The sequence below is a fragment of the Sorex araneus genome, chromosome 3 (assembly GCF_027595985.1).
Source record: "Sorex araneus isolate mSorAra2 chromosome 3, mSorAra2.pri, whole genome shotgun sequence".
In the NCBI taxonomy this organism is placed as follows: domain Eukaryota; kingdom Metazoa; phylum Chordata; class Mammalia; order Eulipotyphla; family Soricidae; genus Sorex; species Sorex araneus.
The window spans coordinates 239,424,196-239,440,208 of record NC_073304.1 but is presented as its reverse complement, the minus strand read 5'-3'; the positions used below and the strand labels follow the sequence as shown (position 1 = coordinate 239,440,208).

General features: G+C 47.0%; 1 protein-coding gene across 14 annotated transcripts in view; it reads left to right on the top strand.

Moving 5' to 3' along the window:
- The window catches only part of B3GNTL1 (UDP-GlcNAc:betaGal beta-1,3-N-acetylglucosaminyltransferase like 1), a 103,392-nt gene that overhangs the window by 17,930 nt on the left and 69,449 nt on the right, over window positions 1-16,013 (top strand). For all 14 annotated transcript variants that reach the window (XR_008629358.1, XR_008629359.1, XM_055133583.1 and 11 more), the window contains exon 4: window positions 7,992-8,056. Coding sequence is in view for 12 of the 14 variants with exons in the window: in XM_055133583.1 (XP_054989558.1) it covers window positions 7,992-8,056 (65 nt within the window). In the remaining 2 variants the exon portion in view is untranslated. The remainder of the gene's footprint in view (window positions 1-7,991; window positions 8,057-16,013) is intronic.

Genomic DNA, 16,013 nt, shown 5'->3' with positions numbered 1-16,013 from the left:
ATATTAGAGGACTCCAGGAGTCCTTGCAGGGATTCCCCTTCTCCAGAAGCCATGCACCAGGTTCTCCCTGGCTTGCATCCTGCCACTCGAGGTCCCTGCTTTTCCCTAGTACCCAGGGCATGAGGCTCCTCAGGGCCCTGTCTAGTGGACTTGTTTCCTATAAAGGTCAGTTCCTGAGCTAGTCCTGGTAGCAGAAGGCCTGCCCTGCATTCTTCCCTGATCCCCTTGAATGCTACTTCTCCCCCATCTCCTGTCCGCCCAGTTACCCTCCAGCATGGCGGCCTGTGTTGAGGTGTGCCCTTAGGTTGACTTCCCTGCTCTCTTGTGAATGAAGCAGGTTGCAGTGGCCACAGCTGCTCTCAGCTTGAACCGCCATCTACCATTCCAGAGAAGGTGGAATGTGCCTGGTGATGCACCCATAGTGTCTTGAGTCTCCAGGCTCAGCAGCCAGCACCTGGATCAAGTGAGAGATGGTATAGGGTACAGGTACCACATCTCAACCCCCTTCCCCTGGCTTACTTTCCTTGCTCAGCATTAGTAGGCTTTCTTTGAGGGCTCCCTTGTGCCATGTTCCCCCAGTTCCCATCCCTGTTTTCATCTCTCTCTATCCCTGCTCTTATCCCTCCTCATTCTTCCCCATCCCTGCTCTCATCCCTCCTCATCTCTTCTTGGCCCTGATCTCGTTCCTCCTCCTCTCTCCTTGTCCCTGCTCTTGCTCTTTCTTATCTCTGCTCTCTCCCCTCTTGTTCCTCCTTACCCCTGCTCTCATCCCTCCTCATTTCTCTAGTACATCCTCCTCCACAGAGCGCTGGGGATGGACTGCTCTTGCCTCTTGCAGCAGCCTGCCTATAGCCTGTTGAGTATTTTGGTGGTGGTGGTGGTGTATGTGTGTGTGGGGGGGGGAAGCTCTCAGAAATTCTTGGCCAAAGTTGGCCAACAGTTCAATACAGAGACCTGAGGGGGCATTGCCACCCATGCACTATGATGCTAGGGATCCCCTGGGCCCCCATAACATGGTCTCCCTGGGACCTCCAGTGCTGCACCCGGTAAGTTCAGGGAAGCTTGTGCTACTGGGGACCAAACCAAGTCAGCTGCACGCAAGGCAAGTTCCTTAACCCCTGCACCATCTCTACAGCCCCTTTTTGATATAATGGTTTATGGGTCAAGCAGAGGATAGATGTTGGTAGAAACAAGTTAAATAATGGACTTCAAAGAATGAAACAAGCCCCTCTTTGAAAAACTGCTCCTATTCTGCTTCACTTGTATCACTTGTCATCCTGTTGCTCATCGATTTTCTCAAGGGATACCAGTAACATATCCATTCGTTCCTGTCTCGTGCTAGTGTAGCCTAATGGCGTCTGCTCGCTCCAGTAACACAAAGAGTCTTAAATTGTTCGTTCAGGGTCTTGACAAAGAAGTCTGACCATCTCATAGGTGGACAGCCAGGCGTTCTTTTAACATCCCGTGGAATCCAGTTGGTAACAGCTCTAGTCCAGCAGTCATCTTCAAAGCACATTACGTGTCCAGCCCATCTGATTTTCGATGCCTTGGCAAATGAGACAGCATCCCTGATTCTCGATCGTCGATGGAGGTCAGAACTCCGGATTCCTTCTCTCACTTGAAAAGTTTAAGAAAAGTTTAAGAAGAGACTCCTAGAACCACCACCAGCTGGGAGCTCTTTGGCACTATTGCAGCAATATGGGAAGATGCTGTCGTTGACAACATCGATGAGGAATATGATAGATTGGTTCAGCACCTCCATGATTGTGCAAGGAATGCCAAGAGTAAGAAAGCCACAAAAAGACACCTGTCTTCGGAAACTCTCAAGCTCATTCAACAACGTGGTTTGGCGCGAGCCTCAGGCAATCGCAAGCTAACATCCAAACTTGCAAAGCTGTGCAGAGAAGCAATAAAGGAAGATCTCAAAGAGAGAAGAGCAGCAGTGTTGGCTGATGCATCAGAAGCTGGGAAAAATATTTGCAATGCCTGCCTGTCCTTTGTCAACTATAAGACCAAGATGACTGCCCTCCAATTTCCTGATGGATCTATCACATCTTCTAGGAGGACAATGGAAAAGGTTATCCACAACTTCTACTCGGATCTTTTCGATAGCCACGTTCACCTGCCCACATACCAAATTCCGCAGGATGAATATGTTGTTGCCAGCATTCTCGCTTCTAAAATCCAACACACCATTTTGTCAGTAAAGAAGCATACAGCACTGGTCCAGACAAGGTCAGACCCGAAAGCCTGAAGAATCTGCTGCCAGTACTTGTCAATACACTACCTCGGCTCTTCACATGCTATCTGTCTGAATGCAAGGTTTCGTCCCAGTGGAAAACCAGCAGGACCGTTCTGTTATATAAGAAGGAAGATATCCATGACATTGGCAACTATCACCCAATGTCTACAAGTTATTTACTCGAGTCATCCTGAATAGGGTTGGCAAAACACTAGATGAAGGACAACTATGCAAGCAATCCGGGTTCCGAAAAGGATTCAGTGCAATTGACCATATCCACATGGTGACCAGGCTCATTGAGGTTTCGTGAGAGTTCAAGATACCACTCTGTCTTACATTCATCAATTTAAAGAAGGCCTTTGATTCAGTTGAGACTGAAGTGGTCATCGAAGCCCTAGCCAAACGGCATTCAAACTCAGTACATCAGGATCCTCTGTGAGCTGTATTACGGATTCACCACCAGCATCTCACCATTCTACAAGGAAGTGATCATCGACATAAAGAGGTTTGGCAGGGCGGTATCATTTCACTGAAACTCTTCAGTGCCACTGTCAAGAACATCATGCGATGACTGGAATGGGAAGGAATGGGAGTAAAGATAGACGGTCAGCAACTACACCACCTCCGCTTCGCTGATGACATCATTCTAATAACCAAACATTAGCTAAGTGGCTGCCTGACTTGGACCGTGAGTGTGGAAAGGTTGGACTGCAGCTGAATCTCATGAAGACAATGTTCATGAGAAACAGACTAGTTCCTGACGGTCCATTTGCTCTCAATGGAACGAACATCTCCAAATGCAGCAGTTATGTGTACCTAGGTCGAGAACAACATGATGAATGACCTGGCACCTGAGCTGCAAAGGAGGAAGAGAGCGCTGTGGTACACCTACAAGAGCATCAAAGAAGTTGTTAAGATGAAGAACCTCCAGCAATGGGCACATCTTTTCAACTCCACCATTCTTCCTGCACTAACATACACCTCAGAGGCCTGGACCCTATGGAAACAGATAAGAACACTATTCAGGTGTCCCAAAGAGGAATCAAAAGAACTATGCTTGGAATATCACATTTCACTCAAGTGAGAGAAGGAATCCTATCCTGCTTATATCCCCAAAATGAATGGAATCTTCTTAAATAAGTTAAACCAGAAATTATATCTGTAACATGGTCTTTTATCTGTTTTTTTTGAGGAGAGGGGGTGGATCACACACAGCGGTGCTCAGGGGCACTTCATCTCTGTGCCTGGGGTCACTCCAGGCTGCTTGGGGGACCATATTGTAGTAGGGATCAGACCTGGGGCTCCACATGCAAAGCCTGTGTATAGTCTGTTGAACTTGCCCTCAAAGGTGACTTTTTGTTTGTTTATTTATTATCTTTGAGCTTGTGGGCTGCACCCAGAGGTGTTCAGGGGCTCCTGCCGACTCTCTGCTTATGGGTTGCTCCTGGTTGTGCTTCAGGAGCCATGTGATGCTGGGGATCAAATGCAGGCCTCCCCCATGCAAGCCTGTGCACAGCTGTCGCACTCTGCAAGCCCTGCCACGTGGGAGATTCTGCTCTGGCATGAATATTCAGCTTTTGGGGCCCATAGAGGTGTGAGTAGGCATCCTGTCTTGCAGCTGGTGGTACAGCAGGCATGGGGGGCTGACCCTGTTCTTTGGTATAGACAGCTAAAGATGACAGGCCTATGTCCATGTCATGTGGGGAGTGATCTGTACTCTGTGAGCAGACCCCAGCACCACTGTCGACTTGTCCACTCAGATGCCAGGGCTGTTGCTTTTACCTCCCTTTGTTTTCTTGTAGCATTTTTTAAGTCAGTTGTTGAACATTACCTTGATTGGCTTCTGAGATGCTTGAGACATTGTGGATTTTGAAGCTGATCTGTACATCTTTCTACCATGTTGCCTCATTGAGGCATTACATCTCCCAGAGCTGAAGGCACATTGGTATCTGCTTTGACATTTGTCTTTTGCCGGGTGAAAGCAAGTTCTGTCTTTCATAAAATTCTTGTGACTGATGTGATGGAGCTTGAGTCATATCACATTTGTGCATATTCTGTCAACAGTTAAAAAAATCAGTTTAGGTTCTACAGAGAACTCAAGTGGTGAGGACACTTGCCTGGCGTGTGTGAGGGCCAGAGCTGTGTCCCTGGTGGTGAATCTGCTGACCCCTGACATTGCCAGAACAAGCCCAGGCAGCCCCAGCGTCTCTGGGTGTGGCACCTATAAAATCCCTTGTAATATCATGAAGAATTAAGTGATCGAGCTGTTTTTTTTTTTAAGTTGTGCAAGAGGAATTTTTTTGAATTTGGTACTGCACATTAATAAAATTAAGTTCATTTGGTTATATCACTAAAGAACATGTTTTCTTAAATGGAAAACTCACAGCCAAAGTGTTCATGTTGGGAGTGCTGGGTTACTTAAGTTGAATAAAGATCCATTTGTTATCAATTCATATCCTAACAGAGCAAAACATTCTTTAGTAGTGTGGTCACTCACTAAAATGAAATGAAATGCAGCCCTCCCACCTCTCTACAGAGAAGGAATGTCAGCCCCGCACTGAGGCAGGGATCTGTCCTGCTGTGACCATGGCGACGGCTTCACTCACAAAGGGACCGGCCTCCCCAAACATCAGGCCCTGGCACAAACATTGACTTTCTTCAAGGCAATAATATTAGAGCAAATGCCTTGTCTTTGCCAAACACAAGATTCATTGTGAGAAACTTCCAGCTTCCTTAGTGTGATACGTTTGCTTCATTACCCAGATTCTTGGGTTTGATTTTTCCCTTCTGAGCTCATTGAACTTGGTGGTGGGGTACCCCCTGGCTCTCCCAGGCGACGCTTGTTCCTCTTTCCCGTCATGCTCCTCACCTTGCTGTGTGGGGAGGAGGGAAGTGGGCTCACTGTGTTGCACAGCGCCAGGTCATCTTTTGGCAAGCAGTGTCTCTGCTCCTGCTCTCCTGCCTGTGCTCAGGAGTCCTGGCACCTTCTTTGGTGGGTGTGATTAATGCACACAGCCCTGCATGGGGGCTGTTCCTGGCAACCTTCACCTGAGTGAGTGAGTAAGCGAGTGAATGAGCAGAGTCCTGCTCATCTGCTGAGGGCTCTGCCCTCCCAGCGCTGCCCCTTCCCACAGAAGACCCAAAGTGAGCACTGTGATGAAGTCCCCTGGACACAGCTCTCAGGTGTTGAGTGTCCAGAGAGTAGTCTGCTACTGTGGCCTTCCATGGGCTTTATGGGACTCTTGTTGGCACAAATGTATTGGTTGACAAATGTTGGCGATGTCTTTCTCAGTGAACCCTTCCTCCGTTTCCTGTCCTCCTGCTCAGCCTGCATCCACCTGCTGCTCTCTCATCAGAAACTCTCTGCCTCTGCCTCCTTCGCTCTGCATATGGGCTGTTGGTGGGAGCTGGCCATGCTCATTTGTGCTTGCTCAGGCTGAGACGCTTCTCTCCACCCTTCTCATTATTTCCTCCAGCATGTAGGGGCCCTCACATGTCTGCACCCTGGTTCTTTCTACACTTGATGAGCTTCAGAGTGCTTTTCTCTCCTCCACCCTCTGGCCTTTAATTAGAGGTTACATTGTCTAGATTTTCCAACTTGCTGAGGTCTCTGAAAATGGATTTGTTAAGCATTTTGGTAAAACATGTCCGTTTATTGACTGTTTACTGACTATAGCTAGACAGCTCAGTTAATTTTTTTGTTTTGTTTCATTTTGGGTTTTGGGTACCATCTGACTTATTCATGGTTCAGCACTCAATGACCACTCCTGGCAGGGCTCAGGAGATCATATAGAGTGCTGGGAATCGAATCCAGGTCAGCCACATGCAATGCAAGAGCCCTAGACGCTGTACTATCTCTCCAGCCCTGGCTCAGTTCAATAAAGTCAGTGGATGCAACTCATATATTCCAACCTCAGTACTAATTAAACCATAGCCTGGGAACATATCTTTTCCCCAAACTAACAGATTTCTCTATATCTCTGTCTCATAGCAGTGGTGCTCAGGAGTTGCTGTTTCTGTTTCTCTGTTTCTTATGTCTGTACCTGTTGTGTAACCTGTGCTTGATGGGATTTGTGGAATATAAAGTAAGAAAATGGGAGACTGACACCCAAGATTATTAAAGATAAGTACTGGGAAGATTACTCCACAGCTTAGAAGCCGGCCTCACATACTGGGGGAAAAGGCAGTTCAGTTAGAGAAGGGATCACCAAGTGAATGGTGCTAGGAGGATCTGCTCAGGATGGGAGACGCACCCTGAAAGCAGACTATAGACTATGATGGCCACTTAATACCTCTATTGCAAACCACAACACCCAAAAGGAGAGAGAGAGCAAAAGGGAATGCCTTGCCACAGAGGCAGGGTGGGGTGAGGGGGAACAGGGTGCGGATGGTGGGAGGGATACTGGGACCATTGGTGGTGGAAAATGGGTACTGGTGGAGGGATGGATACTTGACCATTATATGACTGAAATGCAAGCATGGAATTTTGTAACTCTGTAACTGTACCTCATGGTGATTCACTAATTTTTAAAAAAGGGGGCGGGGAGAAACCCTATGCCTGATGGAGGGGTGGCCTCATTGGCCCAGCAGTTCCTGTGCCCTCCTTTTGGCCAGCCCAATGCAGCCTCTGGCCTGCTGTAGCTGGTGGCCTTATACCCCATGTGCTAAGTCTCTACGTAGAGTTCACCCTCTGCCCCTATGCAACCTCGGTTTTGTGAACTGCCCAGTCACTTATGCATCAGGTCCAGTTTTAACCTATGTGGTGTATGCACTGTGGCTTGGTGTGACAGTCACCCACTTGAGTGTGCAGCTGGAGGGTCTGCACTGGGCAGTGAGACTGCAGGCTGGGCCCTGGGCCTGTTCCCACATAGACTTCTCAGTGACTTGGACTGTCATTGACTCAGGTTCAAGTCACCCATGGAGGTGTGAGCTTTAGGGACCTGGAAGGCAATCACATATATGACAGTCATCCCAGTGCCTCACCTATCAGAAGCATTCCTGGTGTCTCTCCAGCACCACCTGGGAACATTTTCATTAGGTTAAAAAAATAAAAAATCTCAGGGACTGAGAAATGTCCTACTGGGTTGAGTGCATGTTTGCAAGCAGAAGGCTGGGTTCCATCCATGGAACCGTCCACTGGGCACTGCCAGTGGGACCCCTAAGCCTAGAAACAGGAGCAACTCCTGAGTACCACTGGCTTTGTGCCACAGAGACACAATGTATGTGCCACAGAAACAGTAAGGTCTAAGTCTGGGGAATAGACATTCTCAGGCCAGGGATTAGAATTGCAGCAGGAACATTTGAGTTGTATCCGCTGAGCTTGGTATTTACTGTACTGTGTGATGACCGAGGATGTCTTACTGTGAATTGAGGCTCTCCATGCACCTCACTGTACCGCTGCAAATTTTACTGAACACAGACCCTCCCCTTACACTTACTCTTTTTACCATGGACGTGACTGACAGAGTTCTCTTATTTTTCTTTTTAATTTTTTTTTTTGGCTTTTTGGGTCACACCTGGCGATGCACAGGGGTTACTCCTGGCTCTGCACTCAACTCCTGGCATTGCTCAGGGGACCATATGGGATGCTGGGAATCGAACCCAGGTTGGCCGCATGCAAGGCAAATGCCCTACCCGCTGTGCTATCGATCCAGCCCCTCTATTTTTCTTATATGTGCTACCAAGTTTATCAACCAGAATGCTATGCAGAATTGGATACATAAAAGTGTTATTTCTATTTTTCATGCAGTTGGATATTCAAAAAATCGAGCAATAGAACAGAGCTCAGGATCTTTTCTCTGCTTTTTGGATTCGGTGAGTGCCTTTTTGGTTTGTTTAATATGTATGTAAGTTGCAGGAGAGGTGCTCAATGGGATGAGCACGAGCTCCTCATGCAGGAGTTCTGGGTCCCTCAAACACTCTGGGATGTGTATTACACTGGTTGATTAGTGAAACAATGTGTCTGTTCCAGTTTTTGAAAATCATTTCCCTTTCACATTTTGAATGGTGATATTGATACCATTTAGTTTCCACTTCCTTCTGAAAGCATGTAAGGAGTTAATTTATTGATAGCTAAGAATGCATAAAAGCACAAAAAAGACTCATGTAAAATTTTTTAAAAGGAAAATTCCAAAGATGTTGCACAATACTCTTGTTCATTTGTTTATGTGTCTTAGGGCCACCCCCTAGAGACTGGGGTTGGCACCGGGGGTAGGGGGTTGTCCTGCAGAGCTGGGAGTTGAATCTGGGCTCCTGCATGCAGCATCTGTGCTTCAGCCCCTGAACCATCTCTGGGTCCCTACTGACAAGTAGTTCTGGAGTCATGGATACGTGGGAATAATTCATGTAGCAAAGGAAAAATGGGAGCAGATAGGTAGGAAAAAAATGGAGACAAAGTCGTGCAGATGGCAGTGTCCCAAGCATTTAGATCATTAGTGCTCAAATAAGCACAAATTAAGTCAGGTGCTACTTTTAAAAACAAACACAGTTAAAATACAGGCACTCTGTGTTTGTAAAGCAATATTTGTGTTGGCAACATACATTTGCATTTTGCGCTGAGAACTTCAGAAATGTTTGTACCCTTGCCTTCCAAACTTCACTGTAGATTTCTGAATTCTGAAAAAGCCTTGAGTAGAAATAAGGCTTTGTGTTTTTGATGATGATGGGCCTTAGCATAGGGGTAGTGGAGAGTGAAGTGAGTGTGGTAGAGCTGACAAGAGGGTTTCTGGGACTTTACCAGGACTTTTCAATAGCAGGACACTCATTTTTGATGGCTGTTTATACAGGCGATAGCTGGTTTTCTCTGTTTCCTGGAGCATACTGGAGCCCCAGTGTTCTGGTTCTCATCCTTGTCTGCTGTTCACCTGGCCATCCTCTGCTTCTGCTCCTGACCAAGCCTTTCCCTCCACCACCAGGAACCTCTATCTAGTAGGTGCATGTGGAGATGCAGTGGATGTCTGGAGCCTGTGCCTTCCCAGTACATGGCATGATGCTGCCCACTGAGCATTCCTGCTCTTGAAAACTGCACTTTCCTGTCCTGCCTCTTTGGTCTCTTCGTGCCCTTTTCCCCCGAAATTGAGATTTCCAATTTCTTCATATTCTACAGAATACTCAGCCTTCTCACCTGTTCCTGCACCTCTTAGACCCTACTGCGGGCCTACATCCACACTAATAGCCAATCAGGCCTTTTCCCAGAGACAGTTTCCACCTAAGATAGCTACATCCCCACTGAAAATATGCTTTTAATGACTGTGGTAAGTGGCTATGGCAGATTTCTTCCCTTCTGTGTAAGGTGGATCTTTCTGAAGTGCTTTCCATGTCGGTCATTTCTCCCCACTAGCACCAGCATTTGAGTGTGTAACTAGTTGGACAGCCCAGCCCTGTTTCCAGAAGGCCCATTCGATCTTCCCATATGTAGACCCTGGGTTGGAGTACTTGGATTCCCACCTGGGCTAGACCTAGAAGAAGAAAGAAAAGGCTCAAGTTCGCTTCGCTTATTTTCAGTGAAGGGATGAGAAGATGAGGGTTTGTGGAAGTGTGACATGTGCCAGGCAGAGGGGGAAGCATACACATAAGTCTAGAATGCCCTAAGCATACCTGGTGGTGGGAAATCCGTACCATCACCCCATGTGTGCTGGAGCAGAAACGGTGGTGAACACCAGGTGCTGGAGGTTCTCTGAGCAGTAAGGGGTGGGAGAAGAAGACCAGGAGGTGTTTGGACCAGTCAGAAATCCTGGGGGTTGGGGTCCTGAGGAGATGATGAGAGAACTCAGTAACCCAGGCACTGCTGTCTTTCTGGGACTTCACTGAAGTAAGCCAGTAGAATGCTGTTTTCTGGGGCGGAAGCAATAGTACAATCCTGTCCTGCCCCTTTGGGTTAGGGTGTTTGCTTTGCATGAAGCCAACCCAGATTTGATCCTTGGCATCCCATTTGGTCTCCCAAGCACTGCCAGGAGTAATTCCTTAGTGCAGAGCCAGGAGTAACCCCTGAGCATCACTGAGTGTGACTCAGAAAGCAAAAAAAAAAACAAGGTTGTCTTTAATTTTTTTTTTTTCTTTTTGGGTCACACCCGGCGATGCACAGGGGTCACTCCTGGCTCATGCACTCAGGAATCACCCCTGGAGGTGCTCAGGGGACCATATGGGATGCTGGGATTCGAACCCGGGTCGGCTGCGTGCAAGGCAAATGCCCTACCCGCTGTGCTATCGCTCCAACCCCTAAATTTTTTTTTAAGATACCATGATTTGGGCAACAAGAGATATAGTACAGCCGTTTGGATGTGTACCTTGCATGACAAACCTGGGTTCGATCCCTAGCACCCCATATGGTTTCCTGAACCTGCAAGGAGTGAAGGAGTGATCCTCGAGTGCAGAGCCAGGAGTCAACCCTGAGCATCATAGGGTATGCACAGTGTGCCTCCCCCATCACCAAAAAAAAACCCAAAAAACCACAACCCAAAACAAAAAAACACCAAAAAGAACACCATGATTTTTTGATTGTTCACAGTTGTATTTTGGGCATACTGTGTTTCAGGACCAGTCCTGTTACCAGTGCGTCCCCCCCCCCCCCACCCCGGCCAGGTTCTTACACCCCTCCCCACCAGCAGCCAGCATCCTTTACGGGCACAGTTTTAAGTTTGGCTGTTGTGAGTTAGATCCCCTGCTGTTCAGCTTTGATGACTGTAGTTTGGGTATATCACTATACTCCTATACCATCCCTGTGCCTGGCTGTAAAAAACTATGCACACCGAGGGGCATTTGCACTCTGGGCTCTCCAGGCAGCTCTGTCTCACAGCCCGCATTCGGTGCTCTGGAACCACTGTGTATGGGCTGGATTGGGACGGCCATTGGCCAAGGACAGGCGAAGGAAGAACGAGGACCAAGCTGATTGCTGATTAGTTACCGTTTATTCAGTCTTTCATCTTTCTCACCTCCCGCAACCCTGGCTTCATCCTTTCGATGAATCTACCTCAGCGTTCCCCTTCACTAGTCTCTCCCCCTACTTGTCTCTCTCCACCTTGCCCTCTAGGCTACACACAGCCAGGTAGCAAAATCAACATAAGAAAGCCCTTCCTGAGGGCTGTCAGGTTCAAAGGCAACACTACCTAAGGGCATTCTAAAGCCTTTCCTGACTGTTAAGGTGTTTTTCTCCTTTCATTAGTCCAAACACTCATTAACATCTTAATACTAGTTATTTTTGTATGGACATAGCAAGAGATACTTTGAGGCTTGCAAGGCAGCTCTTCTGGCAACAGACTCAGACTACAGCACTCTGACCAGATTAATCATTCCTAACCCCAGCAGGGTCCGAATCTAGTTATCACTGTTTGGATTATGACAGCATTTGTCCATGACCAAGCTCTTAACTTATAGTTAAGTGTTAGGCACTTTGGCCAGGCCCATCTCGATGCCAGGGTAGCACACAACTCACCGCTTGCCCTGTGTCCGTCCCATCCCTCGTCGGGATCCTGCTTTGGGGGATGCTAGGAAGTAAGGGCAGCTGAGGCTTAGGTCCAGAGAACAGATGCCTAGGAGGAAAATATCATGTAGAGTCAAATGACTCCCAGGTTACAAAAGCATAGCATTTGCTAAGTCTTCCTGTGTCCATACAAAAGGACATGGCTCTGAATAAACTATGCAAAAGACTCAAGGAAAAGAGAAAAACAGGAGCTGGAGTGATAGCACAGCGGGTAGGGCGTTTGCCTTGCAAGCAGCCGACCCGGGTTTGAATCCCAGCATTCTATATGGTCCCCTGAGCACCGCCAGGAGTAATTCCTGAGTGCAGAGCCAGGAGTAACCCCTGAGAATTGCCAGGTGTGACCCAAAAAAAGCAAAAAAAAAAAAAATTAAAAAAAAAGAAAAGAGAAAAACAATATATACAAGCCAACAGAACATTAAGAAAGAAGCTACAAATAAACACAGAGGAATGGGAGCACTGTGGTGGGAGTAAGCCAATAAACCCAAACTACCTGAGGCTATGTTATCCTACACCTGGCCACCTGTTACTTTCTGTCTTCTTGCTACCACCTCAATTTCTTTTCCTCACTGTCCTTCCTGTATTCTTGGGTGAAGGGTGGTTGAGTCATCCCCCTTTAATACCTTGCATTCCCTGTCCAGTTATTCTGTATACCACAGATAAGTGAGATCATCCTGTATGTCCTTTTTCTGGCTTACTTTACTCAAATTTGAGAGAGTCTCTTGCCCGCACGCCTGGCTGTCTTCCCCGGGGCCCCTCGGAGGGGATGGGCTCCAGCTTCCCTCCCCACCCTGAGCAGAGCTCCTGGCGGCCGAAGACCACCAGAACCTAGCTACAGCCATGTTGGAGGCCCCTCTCCACACGTTCGGACAGGCCTCATGCATGAAGGTATCAGCAGAGTACCCCAGGTGTGTGTAATCCCATCAACGGCCAACATCCAGAGAGAGACTTAAAAGCAAGCTCCCAGAAGCGATATCTTTAGCCTACTTTCCCTCTGGGAGAAACTGGCAATCTTCTGAGAGTTTCCTGTCCACATGGGACAGCCTTGCAAGCTTCCCATGGTGTATTCATATGCAAAATCCAGTAACAAGCTGAATCTCATTCCCCTGACCCTGAAGAGCCCCCAGTGCAACATCATTAGGAGGACCGAGTCGAGAGAGACTTCTAAGATCTCAGGGAAAGGACGAAATGAGATGTTACTGAGCCCACCCAAGAAATCGATGATTAACGGGATTTTGTGATTCGTGATTTGTGACTTTACTCAAATTAATTAGAGTTATTTTAAAACTTTTTCATTTTAAAGTTATTTGAAATGCTGTGAGTAGCAGTGTTTACTGTTGTAATAGGGTGTGTGGGGCAGGAGGCAAAGTTGGCCTATACTTCTTTAGGCTCAGCTCCTAGCTATGGGCTGTATTGATGCCACCTAGAATTTGGTATCTGTAGTGAACAACAGGATACATGACACACAGGAAAGGACCCATGGAACATCACCAAAAAAGAATGAGATGGGAAGGCTTTTAGTACAGTGGGGTTTCAGCTCTGATGCAGGACACACCGACAGCCCCAGACTCTACGAGTCATGTCTGATGGATCAGTCTAGGTAGTTTGCATGTAGGACTTGGTGCATGTTGGGCACAGTCCCCACATGTGGATGGGTGTGGGCTCAACCCCCTTATGTAGGGTGGCTATGGGCACAGCCTCCAAATGAAAGTGGGTGTGGGCACAGGCCCATGAGTGGGGTTCTTGTGGATGCAGCTCCCATATGTGGGGTGGGTGTTGGCACAGTCCCCACATCATGGGTAGCTGTGGGACACTGGCAGTCCGGTCATCAACACTCAAAGCCATTCAATGAACTTGGTTCCCAAGACAGCTCTGCATAAACCTGGCCAGTTCCAGGTATAAAGTTGATGGTTGTCTCTAGTGTACAAGTTCTAGTAAGTGGTTATATTTGTTGTAACCATTTTATGCCTTATTCTAGAAGAAAGACAATCATTGGAAATATGCCCGAGTGTGTGTATATCATGTTCATATGTCATATCAGCATTTGTGAGTAGCCATTTAAGGCCCTTCCCTTCTTATCCAGGTTTAGTTGTATTTCCCTCCGAGTTAAACACTGTGTTAATGTCTGATTATCTTAGAAACATGAAGTGGAACAAAAGATAAAAAGTCCAGCAAGGGGCTGGAGCAATAGCACAGCGGGTAGGGCGCTTGCCTTGCACGCGGCCGACCCAGGCTGACCCAGGCTGACCCAGGTTCGAATCCCAGCATCCCATATGGTCCCCTGAGCACCGCCAGGGGTAATTCCTGAGTGTAGAACCAGGAGTAACCCCTGTGCATTGCTGGGTGTGACCCAAAAAGCAAAAAAAAAAAAAAAAAAAAAAGTCCAGCATGCGTGTGTGCGTGTGTGTGTGTGTGTGTGTGTGTGTGTGTGTGTGATTATATCTTGGTTTACCACTATGAATCTGAATGATTTAAGACATATTTTTGAGGTAATTAGCTTATAATATTTTTTAAAGTTTCAGGTACACAGCATTGTATTTCAGCATCTGTAAACACTACATTAGACTTGTTGCCAGTGACCAAGAACAATGAGTGAAAAAAGTGCTTCCATCTCTGTGCTCAACCCACTTTGGCCACCGGCACTCATGAAAGTGACTGACCTACATTGGGTCAGTCCTAACCTTGGCTCAGATGTTCCAAGTCCGTCACCTTTCCCTTACAGAAAGGGTTTCAAGCGGAGGCGAAATGGTGAACCAAGATGGTTTTCATTAAAACTTATTTAGAAAGATGTTGGGGGGGCTGGAGAGATAGCACAGCGGGTAGGGCATTTGCCTTGCACGCGGCCGACCCGGGTTCAAATCCCAGCATCCCATATGGTCCCCTGGGCACCACCAGGGGTAATCCCTGAGTGCAGAGCCAGGAGTAACCCCTGTGCATCTCCAGGTGTGACCCAAAAACCAAAAAAAAAAAAAAAGAAAGAAAGAAAGATGTTAGGGGAGGGGCCGGAGTGATAGTACAGCAGGTAGGTTATTTGCCTTGTGTGTAGATGACCTGGGTTCAGTCCTCAGCATGCTATATACTTCCCCAAGCACTGTCAGAAGTGACCCCTGGGCATCACCCAGTGTGGCCCTCAAATAAAGGTGAGGGGAGAAAAGGAGAGACGTACTTCAGAGAGAACATAGGCTTCTCCAGAGTGGAAATAGGCAAGAAAGGACACATAAAGACTAGCATGAAAAACAAGGGCTTGAAAAGCAAACCAGGTCTGGCTTTTAAAGAAAACAGCCTTTGAGTGTCTATACTATTGTAGGGATATGGGTTCAAACATGTAGTCACTAGAATTATGTAGCTCTGCCCCTTTCTGAACTAACTAACTAACTAACTAAAGTCCAGCGTATAATTTTAAATGAGGCAAGAGAATGGTCAGTGTGAATGTGGTAAATGAGCAACTGACCTTGATGGGAAAGGAATCAAAGATGTTGGCCTTTCCTGGAAAATCAGTTCTTAATGAAGACTATTTGTCTGTGGTGTTCTGAGTCCTTTCAGCCAGCATCTTATTCTTGTCCAATGACTGGGAACTGTCACACCATGTCATCACACTATTTCCTGCCTTCGACCAGTTCCTATCTTTGATCTCCCTCATATAACCCTATGCAGTGCTGAGATGTTTAATATATTTTTAATTATATTTAATGCCAAATGAGTTAATGTATTACAGGTACTGACCAGCTCAAAGGTAAGACCAGCAAGGTCTGAGACTTGCTGGACTCTAAGACCTGTTGTAGCTGAGCAAATCCAAGATGGAGGACTGACTGGCTGATGGATACTTCCAGTTTTTGTACACGCTCATTAAATTACATATCTGTGGGTAATAAAAATCACCTCCACCCAGATCATGACCATTTATAATTGCTATAGCGACCTCTGGAGCTGATCATTTAGAATCTGACTGGCATCTTGACTGTGGGAAATCACCACCCCCAATCCTTCCTCTTCTCTGCAGTGCAGGTGACAACTCCACCTTTTATTAATCCACCTCGTCTGTCCCTGTACAAAGGAGAAATAGGTGTAGAAACGGTACTTCAGACTCTGATTATGCCTGTATTCTGACCCTGATTGTGCTGTTACTTTCAGTAAACTGTTCATCTTACTTTGGACAAGTGTGACTTGCTCTTTAAGTATACCTGCACTTGATTTTCAGTATCTGCTACTTTTGAAAGGCCTTTTTTTTCTATTCCTCCCTGACCTGTGCTTGAGTTCTTTTCTGGTTCTCCAGTTGGAACTCAAAGGCCTGGGCCT